The sequence below is a fragment of the Amia ocellicauda genome, chromosome 22 (assembly GCF_036373705.1).
Source record: "Amia ocellicauda isolate fAmiCal2 chromosome 22, fAmiCal2.hap1, whole genome shotgun sequence".
NCBI classification, from domain to species: domain Eukaryota; kingdom Metazoa; phylum Chordata; class Actinopteri; order Amiiformes; family Amiidae; genus Amia; species Amia ocellicauda.
The window spans coordinates 15,715,391-15,736,821 of record NC_089871.1 but is presented as its reverse complement, the minus strand read 5'-3'; the positions used below and the strand labels follow the sequence as shown (position 1 = coordinate 15,736,821).

At 43.1% G+C, this 21,431-nt stretch overlaps 2 protein-coding genes across 5 annotated transcripts in view; one reads left to right on the top strand and one right to left on the bottom strand.

The window, feature by feature from the left end:
* The window catches only part of upf1 (UPF1 RNA helicase and ATPase), a 13,564-nt gene extending 1,353 nt beyond the window's left edge, over positions 1–12,211 (top strand). Inside the window, exons 2-24 of one of the 4 annotated variants that reach the window (XM_066696079.1) lie at positions 380–522; positions 851–940; positions 1,406–1,573; positions 2,471–2,651; positions 2,744–2,905; positions 3,013–3,097; positions 3,370–3,468; positions 3,931–4,039; positions 4,415–4,574; positions 4,718–4,836; positions 4,929–5,093; positions 5,384–5,498; positions 5,588–5,731; positions 5,925–6,138; positions 6,232–6,349; positions 6,580–6,736; positions 6,885–7,027; positions 7,333–7,507; positions 7,669–7,750; positions 8,317–8,478; positions 8,652–8,872; positions 8,988–9,110; positions 9,455–12,211. In XM_066696079.1, coding sequence (XP_066552176.1) covers positions 380–522; positions 851–940; positions 1,406–1,573; positions 2,471–2,651; positions 2,744–2,905; positions 3,013–3,097; positions 3,370–3,468; positions 3,931–4,039; positions 4,415–4,574; positions 4,718–4,836; positions 4,929–5,093; positions 5,384–5,498; positions 5,588–5,731; positions 5,925–6,138; positions 6,232–6,349; positions 6,580–6,736; positions 6,885–7,027; positions 7,333–7,507; positions 7,669–7,750; positions 8,317–8,478; positions 8,652–8,872; positions 8,988–9,107 — 3,132 coding nt within the window. In that variant the 3' untranslated portion in view covers positions 9,108–9,110; positions 9,455–12,211. Of the gene's footprint in view, positions 1–379; positions 523–850; positions 941–1,405; positions 1,574–2,470; positions 2,652–2,743; positions 2,906–3,012; positions 3,101–3,369; positions 3,469–3,921; positions 4,040–4,414; positions 4,575–4,717; positions 4,837–4,928; positions 5,094–5,383; positions 5,499–5,587; positions 5,732–5,924; positions 6,139–6,231; positions 6,350–6,579; positions 6,737–6,884; positions 7,028–7,332; positions 7,508–7,668; positions 7,751–8,316; positions 8,479–8,651; positions 8,873–8,987; positions 9,111–9,454 lie in introns of all 4 variants that reach the window. The other 3 variants (XM_066696077.1, XM_066696078.1, XM_066696076.1) reach the window with 3 other exon arrangements.
* A 1,450-nt stretch (positions 12,212–13,661) lies between these two features.
* Positions 13,662–19,808, bottom strand: ddx49 (DEAD (Asp-Glu-Ala-Asp) box polypeptide 49). The gene is made up of 13 exons (XM_066696080.1): positions 19,530–19,808; positions 18,947–19,070; positions 18,687–18,772; positions 18,306–18,427; positions 17,771–17,958; positions 17,539–17,679; positions 17,335–17,410; positions 17,149–17,225; positions 16,909–17,006; positions 16,753–16,827; positions 16,400–16,488; positions 16,171–16,242; positions 13,662–14,083 (listed from the first exon to the last, which is right to left on the bottom strand). The coding sequence occupies exons 1-13, from the start codon at positions 19,642–19,644 to the stop codon at positions 13,916–13,918; spliced, it is 1,431 nt and encodes a 476-aa protein (XP_066552177.1). The 5' UTR covers positions 19,645–19,808; the 3' UTR covers positions 13,662–13,915.
* Positions 19,809–21,431: the final 1,623 nt, after the last annotated feature.

The window sequence follows — 21,431 nt, the reverse complement described above, 5'->3', positions numbered from 1 at the left end:
CTTGCTGCAAATATGTGATTTTTACATTTCAAAACCCAAAGCCGTTTCACCTGTTTCGTTGTATGTGCAAAATGCAACTGCTACAAAGAAAAGTTTAATTGAAACTTGAATATTTTCTGTCACGTGTAAACCGTTCTTTGCAATTCACAATTGGGGTAAGAGTTTAACAGATACTATTATTTACCACATAGTAACGTTCATTTGTGTATTTTTCTTATGTTTAGGCACTTTCTAGCTTATGTATATGTTGTAGAGTTAGCCTATATATAAGTACATAACAAGCATCTTCTCCTATATTTATTTTTTCCATAATCTAAAATGTCATTTGCAAACCCCCCCTCCCTTTCATATAGCTTTTAACACGTTTTCTGTCCTGTAGGTGAATGGCCCCGATGGAGTTTTGCAGAACGGTGCGGTGGATGATGCTGTTGCAAACACAAGCCAGCTCCTCGCAGAACTGAACTTTGAAGAAGACGAAGAGGATACTTATTACACCAAGGACCTCCCAGTGCATGCTTGCAGGTGGGGGCCATGGGACCTTATAATAGATGCATACCACCTGAACTTAATTATCCGATCCCCTCCTTAAGTTCTCCATACTGTGTTTAACGGACAGTGCCTTAGACTTATAGTTATCTACAGAAAAAGTGTCGAGACCACAACATAACAGTAATTTGGGGGCCTGTAATACTTACAGGGTGGAGAAATGGTGGAAAAGGGATTTTTTTTGCCTAATTCTTAAAAAAAATCTAATTCTAGTGTCTCGATTTTAAGAATGTATTGAAATCTTGTTTACAGCACAAGTAAGATTTGATTTGTAATGCTGTTTTTTTTCCTTTTCTTTCTCAAGCTACTGCGGTATCCATGATCCGGCGTGTGTGGTATACTGCAACACCAGTAAGAAATGGTTCTGCAATGGCCGTGGGAACACCTCTGGCAGGTATGTGTTTTAATATGAAATACGCTGTCAATAGCTCGGTCTGAGTTGACTAGTACTGTAGCAGTTCTTTTACTTGATGGATTACATTTCCAGTTATGACCATAAATTAATAATAATAGTAACAAAAAAAATGACATGGCCAACCTCTTGGTACTAGTTTTTAATGGTCATGATTTAATATATGTATTTAGTAATATGTCTATGTTAATGCCAATGGAAATGTATAATTTAGATTTCATAAACAGTCATTTTTGTAAAATCAAAGTGAAAGTATATTTATTTATTAAAAGGACAGAAAAATAATCCTTTGTTTTGTGCCATTTGATTTACCAAAACCGAGACAGGTGGACTTTGGTCCAGTGCTTTATTTTATAGTTGATTTTATTGACACGCCGACATGATAGAAACAATAGCAGCCTTTGAACTCACACTAATTTTATTTATTTATTCCCCCTCCCACCCCAGCCACATTGTAAACCACCTGGTGAGAGCGAAATGTAAAGAAGTAACTCTTCACAAGGACGGGCCCCTGGGGGAGACAGTGCTGGAGTGCTACAACTGCGGCTGCCGCAATGTCTTCCTCCTGGGCTTCATCCCGGCCAAGGCGGACTCTGTGGTCGTGCTGCTGTGCAGGTGAGTGACTCCGATTTTAATACTCTCAGGTGGGTGGGATTCAATTACAAGCAACCATCAACTGTTACTCACTGTTAGAGTTGTGTGGCGATTGTGTAGGCAGAGTGGAGGTTCACCAGTGGAAGATGGAAGAATATTTGTCTGTTTCCCCCCCCCCCCCCCCCTTCTAGCCTTTGAAACTCCTACCATGTGGCTCGAATCTGCTTTTGTAGGTGTAATAAGAGCTCAGTCACTACAGTAAAACAGCTAAACCAATCTGAGTAAATGCTATCATCAATTATTATTCCATGGGTTTCTATAGTAGAGTTGCGTTCGTTTGACGTCTTGTTGTTTTGCGTCACGGTTTTTAAGAACACATCTGCAACGCAAAACGGGGTGTTACTGTACAATCGATTGTTACTCGGACTGTTAGAGATTTATTGTGTAGGCAGACTGCAGGTTCACTGATTGAAGATGGAAGAATGTTTTTCAGATTTTTTCCTTGTAGACTTTGAAACTCCTACCATGCACCATGAATCCGTGTTTGTAGGTGTAATGAGCGCCCAGTCACAAGCGTAAAACAGCTATTCAGAGCTGAGTAAATAAAATCCTCCCCTGATCTAAAATGCCGTACTGATATTGCATGTCGTCTTAGCCTGCATTAAGTGTCTGTGTCAAGAGTCTGGCGGCTCCATGACAACTACAATACAAAAGGAAGCAATTGCCTAACAGAATATTTCCTTCTGACATGTGCTTATGAGGATTACAGCTGTGTGACTGTTAGTGAACTTAATAGAGTAATCAAAGTATCTTTTTTACTGTGAACACAAAATAAAGTTGCTATTAAAAGACTTTTAGAGGTGCTTTCAGTGTTTTTATTTGTATTAATATATATTGTATGTATTCCTTGTTATACAGGCAGCCGTGCGCCAGTCAAAGCAGCCTGAAGGACATTAACTGGGACAGCTCTCAATGGCAGCCTCTGATCCAGGATCGCTGCTTCCTGTCCTGGCTGGTGAAGATCCCTTCGGAGCAAGAGCAGCTGAGGGCCCGGCAGATCACCGCCCAGCAGATCAACAAGCTGGAGGAGCTCTGGAAGGTATGGGCAACCCGAGCCGCTCAAGCACTTCCTGGGGCCAATCCTGGGGCCTGGTTTGTGTTTGTGTCACTGAATTCCTTTGGTCCCTCCAGGAAAACCCCACCGCCACCCTGGAGGACCTGGAGAAGCCCGGAGTGGACGAGGAACCCCAGCACGTGCTGCTACGCTACGAGGATGCCTACCAGTACCAGAACATCTTCGGCCCGCTGGTCAAGCTGGAGGCAGATTATGACAAGAAACTAAAAGAGTCCCAGGTTTGTGACCCATTCGCCCCTCAGCTGATGGACAGTTGACTAAATGAGCAGGATGAATATCTAGTCGTTGATGTCTGATGTCTTGCTTTTTCTCGTTTTCTCTGTAGACCCAGGATAATATTACAGTTAGGTGGGATCTAGGACTGAATAAAAAACGGATTGCTTATTTCACCCTCCCCAAGACGGATTCAGGTGGTAATATTTCTTTTTACTTTTCTGTCTATAAAAGTGGTTAAGATGTCATACCATTTATATACAGAAATTCACGCACGGTGTTCCTCTCACTCCCATGGGTATTTTTGTGTTTTGTGTGTGTTTGCCGTGTGTATGTCCATTTTTGTATTTATTTTATTTAACCATGTTCGTCTTGGTTCACTTTAACAAAGCCAGCGCGGGGCTGTAGTCCACGACTAATTTGATTTTTCGTTTATTTATTTTTGTGTTTTTCTCCTGATTTTATTTAGATATGCGTCTGATGCAAGGAGACGAGATTTGCCTGCGGTACAAGGGAGACCTGGCGCCCCTGTGGAAGGGAATTGGGCACGTCATCAAGGTTCCAGACAGTATCCTTTGTTAAGCCCTACACTAATGAGGACTATTTAAAAAATACACCAAAGCTTGGAAGAACTCCAATCTCCCGCCTGACTTCCACCCAGCCCAGCATAAGTGTCTCTACCATTGCACTTTCCCAGCATGCTTTGTTTTGCATCCCATCTCCACCCCAATCTCTTCCTCTGCAGCCCCTCCTTGACTCATTCCACCTAGTGGGGGTTTCCAGTGCCTTCATCCTTCATGGCCAGGTCATCGTTCCTTAGTCAAGAGAGTCTAGGCCAAAATAGACTCTATTTACCTTCTACTACATAGGTCTATTGGGTTTGTCCAAAACTTAAAACTAAGCCCATGCCATTGAGTACGCAATCATTCGTATGTATTTTACTGGGAAAGTGCTTGAAATATTTGTGCGTGTTGTGGAAAGCCGGCACTAGCGTTGTGAATTACATTATTCCTAAATACAGCTATTAAAGATTATGGTGACGAAATTGCAATTGAGCTGAGGAGCAGCGTGGGGGCCCCCGTCGAGGTGCCACACAACTTCCAGGTCGACTTTGTCTGGAAGTCCACCTCCTTCGACAGGTCAGTTTGAACTTGTTGATAAATGCCCTGGCAGTTGGTTTCAGTCTCTATCATCTGTGGTTTAAATGCATTGAGTAGCTGAGGGGGCTTGCTGTCTGTGTAAGAGCATTGTATACACACGCCAAAGAGCGGATGCACACTTCGGGGCGTATGATTGATCACATGATGAAATATGTGCTTTATACCATGATAGGCCACTGTGTTTGTAAAGGTTTAAATAAAGCATGCCTTTTATTTATCTTAGCATTCGTGTTTTTCATGACGTGGAATGAAATAGATTTGCAAAAGTCGCGTTCTCTTTTAGTGCCTTCCTGGAGAAATGAGCATAGTTGATTTTTTTTTTTTTTTTTTTTTTTTTTTTACACTCCTACACAGAATGCAGAGCGCCCTGAAGACATTCGCAGTGGACGAGACTTCAGTATCCGGGTACATTTACCACAAACTGCTGGGACATGAAGTGGAAGACGTCATTATTAAGTGTCAACTGCCAAAACGCTTTACGGCACAGGGGCTGCCCGATCTAAACCATTCTCAGGTGGGTTTTCAGTCGCTTCCCTGAAGTGCAGATTGAACTGTTAGTAGAAGATCTATCAGTGTGGGCTTCTATCCCCTCTGATCTGCTTTCATCATCTTGTTTGCTCGACTGTTAAAGTAATGGTTTTCTTTTTGTGTGTTTAGGTGTACGCAGTGAAAACTGTACTTCAGAGACCCCTGAGTCTTATCCAAGGACCCCCCGGGACAGGAAAAACAGTCACCTCTGCTACCATCGTGTACCACCTGGCCAGGCAGGGCAATGGGTATGCATTTACCCAGCTGAACGTTTTAAGTTTTAATTTCCTAGTGGAAGCACCCAACTGACTGCTTTTCCTTGCTAACGTCTGTCTTTCAGCCCGGTGCTTGTGTGCGCCCCGAGTAACATCGCCGTGGATCAGCTGACGGAGAAGATCCACCAGACTGGACTCAAAGTTGTGAGGCTTTGTGCCAAAAGCCGAGAAGCTATCGATTCCCCGGTGTCTTTCTTGGCTTTGCACAATCAGATCCGCAATATGGACAGGTAAGACTGCTAAATAGGGTCTCTGTCTGGCAAATTTGTAACTTATACTTACGTTGAATTTAAACAGTACATTTCTGTAGGATGTGCCTTATTAATATTAACAACTAAATCCAAGTCTAGCGCCACTTGATGCTCTTAAGATTGATTGGTGTTGATCTTTAGGATTCTTGGATTATGTTTGAAGTTTCCGCACCTTGTTTATTTTTGGGAGACTGTAATCAGATGGGTCCATGGACTCTCTACTCCTTTCTGCAAAGATTTTATATGAGTTTGTATTCATTTTTTTAAAGCATGCCAGAACTTCAGAAGCTCCAGCAGCTGAAGGATGAAACCGGGGAGCTGTCGTCTGCGGATGAGAAGCGCTATCGGGCTCTGAAGCGCACGGCCGAGAGGGAACTCTTGATGGTAAAACCTTCAAACGGTGCCTTTTTACCGCTACTGCCCCACTCCCCTCTGTCTGGCTCAAACGTCTCTGATGGCCCCTTGTCTTTCAGAATGCAGATGTGATCTGCTGCACCTGTGTGGGAGCCGGGGATCCACGGCTGGCCAAGATGCAGTTCCGCTCTATCCTGATTGACGAGAGCACCCAGGCCACTGAGCCGGAGTGCATGGTTCCCGTGGTGCTGGGAGCAAAGCAGGTACAGCGAAGCAGTGAGAGCCGAACGTCTCAAATGAGCCACAATCTAGATTGTCCCCCATCTGATCGATTGGAGTTCAATTGATTTTCCCACCGTGGAAATCCTGTAGAAGCCATTATTAAGGACTCTAGGGAGGGAGTTTGTTTGCTGTTCTTGTCCTAAAACAGGGATCTAACATGGTTTTGTTTTGCAGCTGATTCTCGTTGGGGACCACTGTCAGCTGGGGCCCGTCGTGATGTGCAAGAAAGCAGCCAAGGCCGGCCTGTCTCAGTCCCTGTTCGAGCGCCTCGTGGTGCTGGGCATCCGGCCCATCCGCCTGCAGGTGCAGTACCGCATGCACCCCGCCCTCAGCGCCTTCCCATCCAATATCTTCTACGAGGGCTCTCTCCAGAACGGAGTCACTGCCGGTAAGCGCTCGGATCTTGTGTTGATCTACCAGTCTGGCAAGGTGTTAATGAGAGATCTGACCACAATCCTTTGCCTTTCTTCCCTTTTTTCAGCTGATCGAATCAAAAAGGGATTTGATTTCCAGTGGCCACAGCCAGACAAACCCATGTTCTTTTATGTGACTCAAGGGCAGGAAGAGATCGCCAGCTCTGGGACCTCCTATTTAAACAGGTAGGGCAGTGAGAGAGAGTACAGTAAACATTTTATGTAACAGTGTTCATACAATTTCCCTTTGTCCTGGTGTGGAACCAGCTTTTGTAGAACAGGAGTTTCTTTACATTGAAAGCATGTTGTTGGTTTTGGGTTTTGTTTGCTTTGTTGGATCTCTTATGAATTGACATCTCAAAAGTCTGTGTTTGATGTGACTGAACAATCTAAGCTACCCTGCCTTCTCTCCACAGAACTGAGGCGGCCAACGTGGAGAAGATCACAACCAAGCTTTTGAAGGCTGGAGCCAAGCCAGACCAGATCGGCATCATTACTCCATATGAGGGCCAGCGCTCCTATCTGGTGCAGTACATGCAGTTCAGTGGCTCTCTGCACACCAAACTCTACCAGGTACAGCATTGTGCTTATTTTGCTGCTTTCTTGTTGATGGAAAGACAGGAAATGTATACAGCTTTGTATCTATGTGTGTAACTAGTTATCTTCTTACAAGAGTGTGTCCAACCCTTTGTATTGACTGTGGTTTGTTTACCTTTGCCAGGAGGTTGAGATTGCCAGTGTGGACGCCTTCCAAGGCCGTGAGAAAGACTTCATCATCCTGTCCTGTGTCAGAGCCAACGAACATCAGGGCATCGGGTTTCTGAATGATCCCCGTCGTCTCAATGTTGCTCTCACAAGAGCCAGGTGAGTCCAAAAAGAATCTGGTAGCGGTCTGTCTGCTCTTCCTGACCAGTCGAATTTGATATATATTTTTTTAAGTTATTCTAAAGAATGATCCATCGTTTATTGAATGCTAATTCAAGTACACCTTGAAGTGAAATTGTTTGGCTGGTCTTTGGGCATTATTAACATTGTTTATTATGCTAACAAATAAATACAATGAACAATCACTTGAAGGTGTCTATTAAACAGTGAAAGGTTCTTTAGGATCTTTCATGTATCGGGAGCTAATATGAAATTTTGAACCTGTTTTTATTTGCCCTTGGAAGATATGGTGTGATTATTGTTGGAAACCCAAAGGCTTTGTCTAAGCAACCCCTGTGGAACCACCTGCTGAACTACTACAAGGAGCAGAAGGTCCTGGTGGAAGGACCCCTGAACAACCTGAGGGAGAGTCTCATGCAGTTCAGCAAGCCCCGCAAGCTCGTCAACACCATCAACCCGGTGAGCAGAGTGGAGAGATGGGGACCCCCCCAGAAATATGCAGCCCCTTTTCATTCCCTGTTCAAGAGCTGCCAATTTGTGGGACGAACACCTTGATTCCCAACTGACCAAAGTGGACGAGCAGGACTGATTGGTGTTCATGGTGTGTCTTGTTGTTGCAGGGTGCCCGTTTCATGAGCACAGCGATGTATGACGCTCGGGAAGCCCTGATTCCGGGCTCAGTTTATGACCGGAGCAGCACAGGTGAGGATGATCTTAGTTTTTCTTAATGTTGTTAAAGCCCTACGAGTAAATTCTTAGTGCACCTAAACTCAATTAAATTAAATCCCTATAAAATCCATTGCCTTCCTTTAAAAAGGGTTGTATAGCCTCATCTTACCCTGTCTCACCTTCATTCAGAACCCTGAATATAATCTTTGCTTTTAACCCAGTCGCTATAGCATCTGCATGGGGATGCTTTGGAAAACTGATTAGTTCCAGCAAGAGCACACTGTAACATGCTTTACAGACGGGGCAGGGAAGAGCGTGTCTGGATCAAATGATGTGTTGGTTCACTGTAGTCACATGCTGTGCACAGATTAAGCGGGGTCATATGTGCCGTGGTGATTCATTACTTCCAGGCTGTCAGGGACGGTGCTTCAACGTCTGTCTAGCAAATGCAGACTAAGCAGCCATCTGAAGCATGTTAACATACCACAGTGGAGAGAGAGTTGATTTTATAGTAGAGTTGATAGACTGATATTGGGAGGAACTACAGTTTGCATCATGTGGAGGTCTTTTGTGTTTTTTTTTTTTTTTTTTTGCTGCAGGGCGTCCGTCCAACATGTACTTTCAAACCCATGATCAGATCGGGATGATTGGCGGTGGGCCCAGCCACATCGCTGCCATGAACATCCCCATCCCCTTCAACCTGGTCATGCCACCGATGCCGCCTCCAGGGTACCTGGGGCAGGCGAATGGCCCGGCAGCAGGTATGCACAAAACACAGACCCTGAAATCCATAGAAGGCATTTCTGTATTGTGGTTATTCAACTGTTCAAAATACAACAGTCTGGATGTGAATAAATCGAGAAAATGCAGTATAATTTATTTATGTTGCACATTAGTATTGCTTTGGGTCAGTTGTTTTGTGTGTGCCCCTCAGGCAGAGGAGCCCCAAAGGGTAAAGCTGGCCGCGGAGGACGCCAGAGGAACCGTGGGATGGGCAATCAGGGCGGCAGCCAGGGCAACCTGCCCAACAGCCAGGCCAGTCAGGACGTGGTCTCCCAGCCCTTCTCCCAAGGCCCCCTCACTCAGGGCTACATCTCCATGAGCCAGCCGTCTCAAATGAGCCAGCCAGGCCTGTCCCAACCAGAGCTGTCTCAGGTAACACAGCTACCATCACAGTCACAGCACAGTGCACCTGACTGTGTTCAGTCCTGTTGTGGACAGATTAAGCTCCTTCCACTGATTATTTTTCTCTCTCTTTTAATAAAAACAGGACAGTTATTTGGGTGATGAGTTCAAGTCCCAGATTGATGTGGCGCTGTCACAGGACTCGACTTACCAGGGTGAACGTGCATACCAACATGGCGGGGTGACTGGACTGTCACAGTACTAGAGTGTAAGCATCTCCTCTCAAGATCTCTTCCATCTGGCCTGAATGAGTCCCACTTTCATTTGTCCGAAGAAAGATGTCCTAGAATATTCTGCCAATGTGTGGTTTCATTGGCATCTGCTCAAACCACGCATTCTGGCCATAGAGAGAGATGTATGACCAACTGCAGAGAAGTTGAATTGTTCCTGTCTCTGGAAAGAGAATCCTGAATTTCCCTTTGAAATGTTTGATACCAGCTGTGTGATCATATAAAATGCTGCTATCATATAAAACTAATGTTAAGGCTTGTATGAAGGAACTATACTCAATGTTCTCAGTTTGACATCCTTTCAAATCTTGCTTTCTTCTAGGTTGTGGGAAGAGGAGCTAGGCTTGAGATGAGCTTAGTTCGTCAGCATTTTAATCTGGGTAATAAAAAAAAAACAAAAAATGGATACCTGTTTTCCACTGCTACAACTGAAGCACCACTGTGTGAAAGCAACAGGAGGAGTGAAACCAACCAATCACGAGAGAGAGAGAGGAGAGAGAGACAGACAGAAAGACGGACAGACAGGGAGAGAAAGACCACTGCTAGCACACTGAGACAGAAGGGAAGGAGAAAATGCGGAGTATGTGGTGGCGCTGATGCAAAAGAGGAGGCTCTGGTCTCACATCGAAAACAACGTTCCTCCCTATGAAAGAAGCCCCCACCCCACCCTGATCCCCCGTCCCGCTCCCCTCCTCCCCCCCGGGAATGACCTGTTGACTGAGGTCCTTGCTCTTCTGGCAGAGATAGAGGGGAGAAGGCCTCAGGCAACGTGGAAACTCATTCCATCGCCTGTTCCACAGAGAAGCGGGGGGAGTTTATCGCTTAAAGCAGACCAAGAACATTTTTAACCTCAAAGTTGATCTGTTCACACTCAACAGAGCTCTCGGTTCAGTAAAACGCATACCAAATATTGGGGGTAGCAATATTGAGCAGATAAAAGCTGCGTCTTTGTTACACCAAACAAGCAAAGCAGTATAAAAACACAAACGACCCCGATTCTGGTTCAACTTTGAGTTGCAAAAGTTTTCTGTTTTAAGTCCGATAAAGAAATTCTGAATTGGAAACGCCTTTGAATGCGCTCGGACTTTCACTGGCTTTCTAAACAGGTCTTTCACGAGGTGGCTTACTGGCGTCCGGAGGTGAACTGCACTGGAGACACAAAGAGAGGCTCGTCTCTTTAAGATCTGAGCGGTGGGACTGAGAGATCTGTAGTCGTGAGACAATTTTCCGAAGTCACTTTCTTCTAGAAAAACCAGCATCGAAGAGTACTAACTTGGTGTAATTTTGAAGTTGTGGCTTATGGCTTATTGATCTTCTTTAATGAAGGAAAGCAGTGAATGCTAGTGAAGATGTGGCCTCCGAGCTACAAAAAAAATAAGAAAAAAAGAGGGTTTTCGATATTTTAAATGCTCTGTACGCTTATAGCGGCTACTGTCCGAACTCGGAAGGAAGGGGTTTGCAGAAACCGATTGCCTTCGGCTGTAAGAGTTGCCTGCTTTGAGCAACTCCCTAGAAAAAGACACCAGGGAAAGAGAGGGAGGCGATATATATTTATTTATCTATATATATATATATTTACGGGAGTCATACAGGTGAAGTTTCAGCAGGTAGATGGATAACAAATGGGGAAAGAGTTTGAAAAGGAAGGTGGCTGAATGGATTTCAATTCCAGGAAAGGTTTTGTTTTTTGTTTGTTTGTATCTTTTCATAGAGGTTTGCTGCTCTAGATTTGTGTGTATCCTGCAAAGGCCAAAACCTTTTCCAGGTGGTAAAGTGGACCCATCTAATTTCCAGGGATGCACACACGATTTCCAACCGAAATGCTCAAACCTTAAAAATGACAAGTAGCATCAGCCTTTTGGTCCATTCGGAGTGAATTTCACATAGATTAGTGAGTTTTTGCTTTTCTTGTAGGTTTTTTTTTTTTTTTTTTTTTAAGTCAGGTTTGGTTTTAGTAATGCTGCCTGTCTACAAATAAAGAATTAGATTTAATCTCTTGCACTTTTTTTTTTGTGTGTGTGTACCGCTTTAGTGAGCTTACCTTTTCATTTTTCATCCAGACATCCAAAGAATTCTTGCGCACAGCCCGAAGTTTGAATTTTCTAATTGGGATCTTCTAGTCTGTTTTTAACAAGGTTGAAACAATTTGATTAAAGGTGGAGGATGGAAGTGGAAGTACATCCTGTATCCTAAAAACACAAGCTCAGACTTTTTATGTATTTTTTATTGTTATAAAAGAGTATCCATTTCAAGAGGTTGCTTGTAGAGTCTTAGGTTACCCCTTGCCTCCGTAGAATAAGAGGTCTGTATTTCTCAGATGAAAGGATGGAGAATAATCAGTGCCTATTACTGTACTAAGACTGTTACTTTAAGGATGATTTGAACATGATTGTGGTTTCATTTATAAAGCACCACAACCTCTTGCCAATAAGGAGTCCAAAATTTTGAATGTAGGGTGAAGCATCTGCACCAGCTAATCCAACTGTAGGATGAACACCAACTGATCCTGCAGTTTGTTTCCCCCGTTTTGTTCTTAATTTTTTTTAATAACAAGCAATACTAGATGAAAAAATCACAGTCGAAATTTGATGCTTCTTTATTTATTTTTTTCCATTGCTGGTTGTAATTTCTGAAGGGCAGAGAAATACAGGCCACCTTCCTCCTGTCAGGAGTTACCATTAACAAAAACAGACTGGCCGAAAGGGCTTTTCTTTCATCACTTCTCATTTTATTTTATTTTTTAAGTTTTGTTTTGCTTCTCAGTAGTTTGTAGACTGCAGTTTGCCTATTTAGTAGAGATCTGGAGTAGATTTCTGTGACTCCCATCCTTTTGTGAACTGTGATCAAGTGATGTAATAACCCCCTTCCTCTCCCCCACCTTTTCACTGGTTGCAATGATTGCTTTGATTTGTTTTTGCAGTTTTATTTTTCTCTGTAGCAGCAAGTGATGTTTTTTTGTTTTTTTTTGTATGCTGGAGAAATCGGTGCATTCCTGCATTTGATGGAGATGGGGAAAGTATTTTTGTTTGTTTTTGTCCAAGTTGTTATAAAAGCTGTCTTTAATAAACTATCATAAGTAGTTTTTGCCATGCGGAAGACTTATTCTTGACTGTCCACTGATTGGGTTTTCACCGTTGACCACCTAACCATTGTAGTCCTGTTTTAGAGCCATCAGCTGAAGAGCTTTAAATATAGATTTGATGTCGCTCAAGAGTTGTACAATTCTAGTAAACAAAACATGTGGATTTATTGTTTCCGGACATTGAGCACAGTAGTATATTTAGTTGTGTTCACAGATTGACAATCACGCTTGCTTCACGATCATGAAATCTCGTCTTGTAATAGTTCTACAGCTACTGTACGGAAAGTGAAAACGCCACAGCATGCTTACATCCAACTGATTGTGGGGAATACTATGGATTTTCAAACCTATGATGTGCTTCTTCAATTGTATCAGTTTTTGTGTGCGTGCCCCCTGCCCAGGCAGAAGACAAAACAACCGAAACTGAAAGGGAGGAATCCGTATAATGCATCTCTATTGTCGACATTCAGCGGATGCAACTCCTTGCCTTGGTTGTGTGTGTGTGTGTGTGTGTGTGTTCGGTAGAACAGCCACCAGCCACTGTTGTGCATCTTACAACAGGATGTGGGCGGGGGACTTTGCATTACTTTGCTTTGTGTGCAACGTGTATAGGAGACCTTGCTGGGAACATGGTATTTGAAAGGAAAGCAACCTATTTGAAACAGACTGGGGACAGTGGGCAAAGGAGTGAACCAGGAGAGATTTGGAAGTCTGTAATGGGATTTTGTTTTTCTTTGGCGGAGATTTTTTTTTGTTTCTTTACTGGGGGTGGGAGGGGAGATCTGAACTCACCAGGAATGGGGAGATTGTATTTTTGTTGCTGTGGAAATTGTTTGCCTTCACCTATGCTTTTTTTTTTTTTCTTCTTCTTAATCTGAAATAACCCACCTGTAACACCTTAATCTCATTCCTGTAAATTTATTGAAACTTTTAAAACAAATTAATAAAGGTTGCTTCTCTTTATTTATTCAAACATACTGTTGGGGAGGGTGGGCGATATGGTTAATCTACATTTTAATTGAAAAATCTGGTGAAAATACCTTGTGTAAACAAATTCCTTTCAGTATGAAGCTAGACATTGAAATAGATACGTAAGCCAGCATCCAGCTCAGGTGCTTCACTTACAACACACAGATTTAAGTTTTGCTTCTCAAATCTACCTTCGTTCTCTTTATTTATTTTTTATCATTGAATCAATAAGCAATTAAGATCTTGAGACCAACTACTAATGGAAATTTTCACTCCATTGGTTTGACTTTTCTCAGTCAGTTGCCGAAGGATGAGCTGCAGTAGGTGTTTAAAGACATGGCAAAAGGGCCCCTGCATGGCAAAGGTGCCCGTCCTACGCGGCAAAGAAACGGGTGAGTGGTTGTGGTAAAGAACTTGCGGCCCGTGAATTCTGGCTGCAGGCTATTGTGTTGCTCAGGATAATTTTCAACAGTCGGGATTCAGGTTACATTTTTATTTACAATGATCAAATAACACATTCATAGTAACAAATTGTTCATGAATCTTGGACAAAGAGGTCCTGCACTGAAGCACTGAAATCCACCACTTGCTTCTATCCCTGGATACTCCTGATGAATGGGGTGGTCATTTAAGTTAAAGATTTCAGCTGCCTTCTCCACAGCACATTTGTGTGAGTTAATTAGTCGAGTCCTGCAGGTGGCGCCGTCTGTACAATACTGGAGCAAAATGGCTTCAATCTGTCTTTGCCGCCTGCTTATGTGGCTGCTTTTTTTTCTGTCTCTTCTTGAGCACAATTTCTTGCTGTTTCTGGATGCTCTCTTGGATCTTGGCCTTGAACTTTTTCTTCTCTTTCCTGATCTTCTCCAACTCAGCCTTTCGTTTCTCTTCCAGGTCGGGGTCCTGCAATCGCAGAGGTCAAAAGGAGAGAAGTGGTTTTACTTTCAGCAGTGTGCATTTCATTTCCCCCACTCATCAGCAGTGCAGCTCCTCCCACAGAACTAGTCATCCTCGGTTTAATACGGGCTGTGTGTGCTCCTGCGAGAAATGCGAGCACCTCAACCCACTAGCAGCCCTGACTGTTCTGAATGGTTTAAAAAGGTCTGGATGGAGGGCAGGCTGCTGGCAAAAATAATCAGGCGATAAGTATGTATGTTTCAAGATAATAGAGGCTTAATGCAAACTGCCCAAAACTCTTGTGGCTGCTTTCACAGACCTTGATTAGCACTAGTCTCTGAATACTCTAAAATAATAATGTATCATCCATTATCACAGCTAAACTGGGTCAGTGAAACCAGCTTGCAGTGTTACTTTGCAAAACAGAATACTTTAAAGCCATTTCCGTAAGCAATTTTAAAAGTTTCTAACGTGGAATTATCCTCCTCTATCTTTATTTTCACATTACACATTTCCATAGATTTGGGAGAAGTGACCAATTAAGCCCACCAAAATCTAAGTTTTACATTTTCTTATAATTGTGAATCTCATCTAAACACTTAGGTCAATAAATAGGAAAATATCATCCCAGAGCTTTCATATTGGTGCATGCCTAGTTTTGACCAAACACGGTCTTGTCCAGCGGCTGGAGGATGTGGGTGAGGTGAGATGGGAGCCAGAGAAGCACAACCCCATTTTCTCTGGCCTTGGTCACAAATGCCAGGGAAATATCTGAGGCATGACTGTCAAAAATTAGAACTCTTGGCAGTGCCATGTCAGAGATCTTTGGCAAAAACAGCTTCTCAAAATGCTTCCATCATGTTATTGCAGTCCCTATAATTTTCCTCTGCCTACCATTTTGTCCCATAATGAAAATAAGGTAAGTAGTTAAGTTCATGAATGAAAAGGATGTATTCTGAGTAATTAATTGAAGGCTTTTTTAAATATGCGATACAATGGGTGCTGGGCTTAGTGGGCTTATTAAGAACAGTGGTCCATGGGAAATTAACTTCAATTTTGTATAGAGTTAATGTAAACATGTAATATCTTTATAATAAATAAAATACATTATTCTTAGACTATGGTTGTTATTGTTGGTGGTAGAACAATTTAAATTGTTCTGCTTTCAAGCCATGTGCTAATAGACTTTAAGGGCGCTGTTCCCTTTAAGCCCATATGACAAAAACAATTACATTTTAAAATTATGATAATTGATAGAACATTAAATATTGTTTTGTCTGAAGAAGCTTCCAACATGTTTTGATTTACTATGGTCACCAACAGTTTCTCTCAATTTTTGTTGTTTTAGTGCAGCTATCTGTGTGACCATCATTCTGACAGTGTCCAGCGCTCACTCCGGAAAACTCACGAAATCCGTATTTTCAAATACAAAATAGTGCTTTTAAATACCAAGACAATTCATCATATAAGGTTTAATTTGATTTAATCTCTTAATTTTATAATTCTTAACAACATGCACCAAGTTTGGCCTCCAAATTCCAGAAAAATGGTTTCTTGGGAGGGGCCCCCCCATAAAGCAAAGTTTTTAGGGTGACTTCTAAAAATGCTGCTGCACAGAGGCAGCACAAAGTCGCACAAACTCAACAACAAAAAAATGTGATTGGCTCCAAATAAAAAGTAACAACATTGCAGTAACAACTTTGTGCATTTGCTGTGAAACATATCCTTCTAATATTTCCTGTCTTTTTGGTATTTCAAAATAAAAGAGCAAGTGGGCTTATATGGTACATGGGCTTAATTGGGTCACTTCCCCTAATCTGCCTTTGGCTTTATTTCACACATTTTGTTCACTTTTCTCCCAAGGCTGCTGCTCTGACTTAAGCTGCTTCTAGCCAGGTTCTGCAATTTTGTTAACTGATTGACCACTATCAATTTGTGGTAACTGGTTATTAAATATAGTAAGCACTTTACAGCGGTTTAGATACATTACAGTATAGATCCCATTCTTGTGCTAATCAGGGACTGTGAAACCTGCTGACCCTGTTTAAAGCCTAGCCCTGTGAAACCTCAGATGATGCTTTAATGATGCTCACCTTCCCTTCCAGAATCAGCTGCTTCCTTTTGTTTATTTCCTTCTTCTCGTCAAAATCTGTGGACTCCAATTTCTAGCAAAGGAAAGAAAGATCAACACTTGAATAGTTCATACATGAAGGTTGGTCAAGAAAAAGACCTAGTTATGTATCCCTGCAAACCGAGACTCTGAAAATAGGATTTACTCTGGGATTAAATTTAATCGTTAACTGATATAAGAGAGCAGCTTACGATTTCGCATTCGCGTCTCGTCACGTTGACCTGGGTGAGGATCTTCAGCACTTCCGCCTCCTCCGCAGAATACTCCTTCAGCTTGACTTCTGAACACGGAGGGAAATCCGTTAACACGTGGTGAAATACGGCATACCTTTATAAATACTTGCAAATCGTAATGATTAACAATCTAGCCAGTGAACAGTCTGTACAAGAACATGGCACTGATGTTCTCTGCATTTCTTCAAAACCTCTTTGTATAAGTTTGTTTTTGGCCTCAGACACTGTTGTAAAGAGGAAAACTGCCACCACCTCGTGTGTGGAATAACAAAGCCACCATGATAAGATGTGATTCTTAAAAGGACACCTACGGTTTTGTTCCTCGATGGCATGGACCAGATGAATGTCGTACTGCGTCACCAGTGTGATGGAGACGCCGTGTCTTCCTGAGGGGGGGACGACAACAGGTCAGTGTCGGGACAGGTCTTGCAGATTTAGGAAATGCTCGGTCGTTTGAAATGGCCTACCTGCTCGGGCTGTCCGGCCAACCCTGTGGATGTAAATCTTGGGGAGGCCGGGCGTGTTGTGATTGATGACGACTTGAACGGTTGGGATATCCAGACCCCTGGGAGAGAGAGAGAGAGAACAGAATCCATATTCGTAAAACGCATCCAGTACCGTAAACTAGAAAGTGGGTTGTTAAAGTGAGCAAAGTCAGGATGGCGTTGAGGTGCTCAAATAGGAAAGTACCAAATTATATTTCCTACCTGGCTGCTACATCGGTAGCAATGAGGATCTTGAATACGCTGGACTTGAACTTGGCTAGATTTTCAAACCTTTGTCTCTGAAACGATATGAGAGAAAAGGAAACTTAAGGAACTTACAAACACTAAACCGTTTCATGGCGTCTTCCAAACACACCAGTCGGGCTCAAGTGGTCTGATGGGGTTTACCTGCTTCATCATGGAGTGGAGGGCGACGGAGTGGAAGTTGAACTCGCGCAGCATCATGTTCAAGATTTGACAGTTCCTGCAATCCAAACAAAGTGTGTCAGAGACCAGGGTGTGGCCTAACCAATCCTGCATGCTACATTGGCCAGTTTGCTAAGCTTTTTAGATCGGTGTCCACAAAGGTATAAAAATAAAATGGCCGCCTACTTGCAGGTGTTGGTGAAGATTATGATGGACCAATCATCATGCTCGTCCTGGAACTTCTGAATGAGATGCACCAGATAGGCGTCTTTGACCTTCTCTGGGGTCAGGATGTATCTCTGGTCCAGTTCATCCACAGTGCGCACCCTGTCGGTATAAACCAGGGCAGGTCAGGCTCATTCATACTTGATGTTACCGTGAAGGCAATGGTGTTTGTTAAACGGTACTCAGCCCTTACTCAGACTTGCTCTCCCAAAAGAAGGGCTTGTTCATGGCAATGCCCTTCAGCTCCTGCAAGGTGTCCGTCAGGGTGGCGCTGAAGAGCAATGTCTGTCTCTTGGCCGGCACGGCGCCCAAGATCACCTCCAAATCTTTGGTGAAGTCGGTGCAGCCCTGCTCCAGCAGCCGGTCAGCCTCGTCCAAAATCTGATAGAGAGAGAGAGAAGTAAAAAAAAAAAAATCAGGAGTGGGGCATGGGACCTCCATTTTCAAGGTAATATTTGGTGACTCCTCCCAAACATTTGCATGAATGTAGTTACATCACTTAGGTCTGGGAGGACCCCCTACCCTGCTGGTTTTTGTTCCAGCTGAACTCTCAATTACTTAAAGTCAGTGGTTCTCAACCCTGGTCCCAGAGGAGCCTCTAACCAGGGTTGAGAAACATGACTTAGAAGTTACAAATATCTAATTTATTGTATAAAAAAATAAACAAAATATTCAATTTTCAACTAAACTTTGCACTGTGACTTTAAATCTTATTATTAAAGGCTCACCAGGAAGCGGATGTTTTTGAGGCTGAAAGTGTTGGAGCTCCGGATGTGATCAGCCAATCGCCCCGGGGTAGCTACGACAACGTGCGGCTTCTTGGACAACTCCAGGGCTTGTTTAACCATATCTACACGATCCACAGAGAAACGGTGAGTCATTTAGTATTACTATTGCATCTACTTGCGTTTGCTTTTTTCATTCCATGCATGTGATCTTTCGAAGGCATCCCCAGTGTCTCGAGTGTAAATGCTACCACTGTCAAGTGCGTTGACTCCTGTAGCCAAGCTTTGGTTACCTAATATTTCCTTTTGACACTTGACTGGGATTTACATCTAAGTTCTGCACTTTACTGTTGTAACTTCTTAAAGCTTTGAGAACGAACTTACCCATTCCTCCAACGATGATACAGTCTCTCAATCCCAGCGGTTTGCCCAGCACTCTGAACTGCTCCGCGATCTGATAGGCCAGTTCCCTGGAAAATGTGCAACCACATCATCCACCACTCCCAATTCTCTACATTCAGTCTTGAAAACTAATTTACCATGCATACGTGCCAAATGCTTTATGCGAACAATAGAAAACGAAAAATGTGTGCGATTAGTTTTTTTTTGGCCAGTAAACACTACTAAGAGAAGGCCATACTGACCTGGTCGGTGAGAGCACCAAGCAGTAGATGCCATAAGGGTCCTCGGCGAGTTTCTGAAGCACTGGCAGGACAAACGCAGCCGTTTTGCCGCTCCCTGTCTTTGCACAGCCCATGCAATCACGACCTGCGGGAATGGGTAAAGAAAAACACATATTGGTCAAGTTCAGATAGCAGCACTGCCACAACTCAGATTGTGCATCTGTACCAGACTGGGGTTTTACGTAGTGAATGCATACGTCACTGCTTACGTCACTGAAAACAAAAAAACAACAGACGCGGCATACTACTAATGATCATCATTTAGGGTATTTTCACAACCACATGGTCTGTAACACTGTACAACGTTTAATTGTGACAAATTAAACAACTGTCTATGATGGGAAAGAGGTACACATATTCGCAAAACATCAATAAGTTTAAATCCCCCTATGTTATGCCATACACGTATTTTTGTCTTCTTACACTTCCCGCTGTCCAACAATAGCTGCGATGTTTAATTTATGGCGACAGTTTATTTATTTTTGTACTCAAAATATTAAATCTATGCACTCAAAGTTACAAAAGTATACGGATGTCGTCCCACCTTCTAGAATGGCAGGCACGCAGCTTTCCTGGACTGGCGTGGGTTTGCTGATTCCCATCTGCTTGCACTGGCCTATTAACCAGTCCGATATACCCAGAGAGGAGAAACCCGACATCTTCCCCCTTCCGCGGCGTCTTCTACTCCTGTTGTCGACTTTAAAAGCAAAGACACCAAAATCTGGAACAATGTGACAAGCTTGTGAAACTGAATAAGTTTTGTCACTTGGGGACTCGTGTTGCCGATCTGCTGGCGCACGTATTGTACGTCACACCTGACGTCACCTCGATTCAGCGTCTGTCCGTAGTCAGTGCGGAAGGTGGAATTTATTGTAGTTCTGTTTTTGTAACGACTACAAAATCCATCAATGCAATCCTGCAGTTTTTCATATGAAAGCAAGCTCCTAATTCACTAATTCACTAATATCAATACTACTAAACGTATATTAAAGGTGTTAAAATGACCTTGTATTTACAAAACAAATACATAATTTCTGAGCACAGTTGATTAATAAATCTACACATTGAAGCAATATATTTTACCTTTATAATGAAGTGAAATACTGATATATAAATATATCATAGTGTACAGTGAGGGGAAAAAGTATTTGATCCCCTGCTGATTTTGTACGTTTGCCCACTGACAAAGAAATGATCAGTCTATAATTTTAATGGTAGGTGTATTTTAACAGTGAGAGACAGAATAACAGCAAAACAATCCAGAAAAAACGTATTTCAAAAAAAGTTATAAATTGATGTGCATGTTAATGAGGGAAATAAGTATTTGATCCCCTATCAATCAGCAAGATTTCTGGCTCCCAGGTGTCTTTTATACAGGTAACGAGCTGAGATTAGAAGCACTCTCTTAAAGGGAGTGCTCCTAATCTCAGCTCGTTACCTGTATAAAAGACACCTGTCCACAGAAGCAATCAATCAATCAGATTCCAAACTCTCCACCATGGCCAAAACCAAAGAGCTGTCCAAGGATGTCAGGGACAAGATTGTAGACCTACACAAGGCTGGAATGGGCTACAATACCATCGTCAAGCAGCTTGGTGAGAAGGTGACAACAGTTGGTGCGATTATTCGCAAATGGATGAAACACAAAATAACTGTCAGTCTCCCTCGGTCTGGGACTGCATGCAAGATCTCACCTCGTGGAGTTTCAATGATCATGAGAACGGTGAGGAATCAGCCCAGAACTACACGGGAGGATCTTGTTAATGATCTCAAGGCAACTGGGACCATAGTCACCAAGAAAACAATTGGTAACACACTACGCCGTGAAGGACTGAAATCCAGCAGCTTTCGCAAGGTCCCCCTGCTCAAGAAAGCACATGTACGGGCCCGTCTGAAGTTTGCCAATGAACATCTGAATGATTCAGAGGAGAACTGGGTGAAAGTGTTGTGGTCAAATGAGACCAAAATCAAGCTCTTTGGCATCAACTCAACTCGCCGTGTTTGGAGGAGGAGGAATGACCCCAAGGACACCATCCCCACCGTCAAACATGGAGGTGGAAACATTATGCTTTGGGGGTGTTTTTCTGCTAAGGGGACAGGACAACTGCACCGCATCAAAGGGACGATGGACGGGGCCATGTACCGTCAAATCTTGGGTGAGAACCTCCTTCCCTCAGCCAGGGCATTGAAAATGGGTCCTGGATGGGTATTCCAGCATGACAATGACACAAAACACACAGCCAAAGCAACAAAGGAGTGGCTCAAGAAGAAGCACATTAAGGTCCTGGAGTGGCCTAGCCAGTCTCCAGACCTTAATCCCATAGAAAATCTGTGGAGGGAGCTGAAGGTTCGAGTTGCCAAACGTCAGCCTCGAAACCTTAATGACTTGGAGAGGATCTGCAAAGAGGAGTGGGACAAAATCCCTCCTGAGATGTGTGTAAACCTG

Coding starts and splice junctions, on each gene's coding strand:
- ddx49 (XM_066696080.1), bottom strand. CDS start 19,644: ATGTCGGGTTTCTCCTCTCTGGGTATATCGGACTGGTTAATAGGCCAG. Junction 16,828..16,908: donor TGGCCGGACAGCCCGAGCAG/GTAGGCCATTTC, acceptor TCCCCCCCTCAG/GAAGACACGGCGTCTCCATC. Junction 16,489..16,752: donor TGCCATCGAGGAACAAAACC/GTAGGTGTCCTT, acceptor CTCCGTGTTCAG/AAGTCAAGCTGAAGGAGTAT.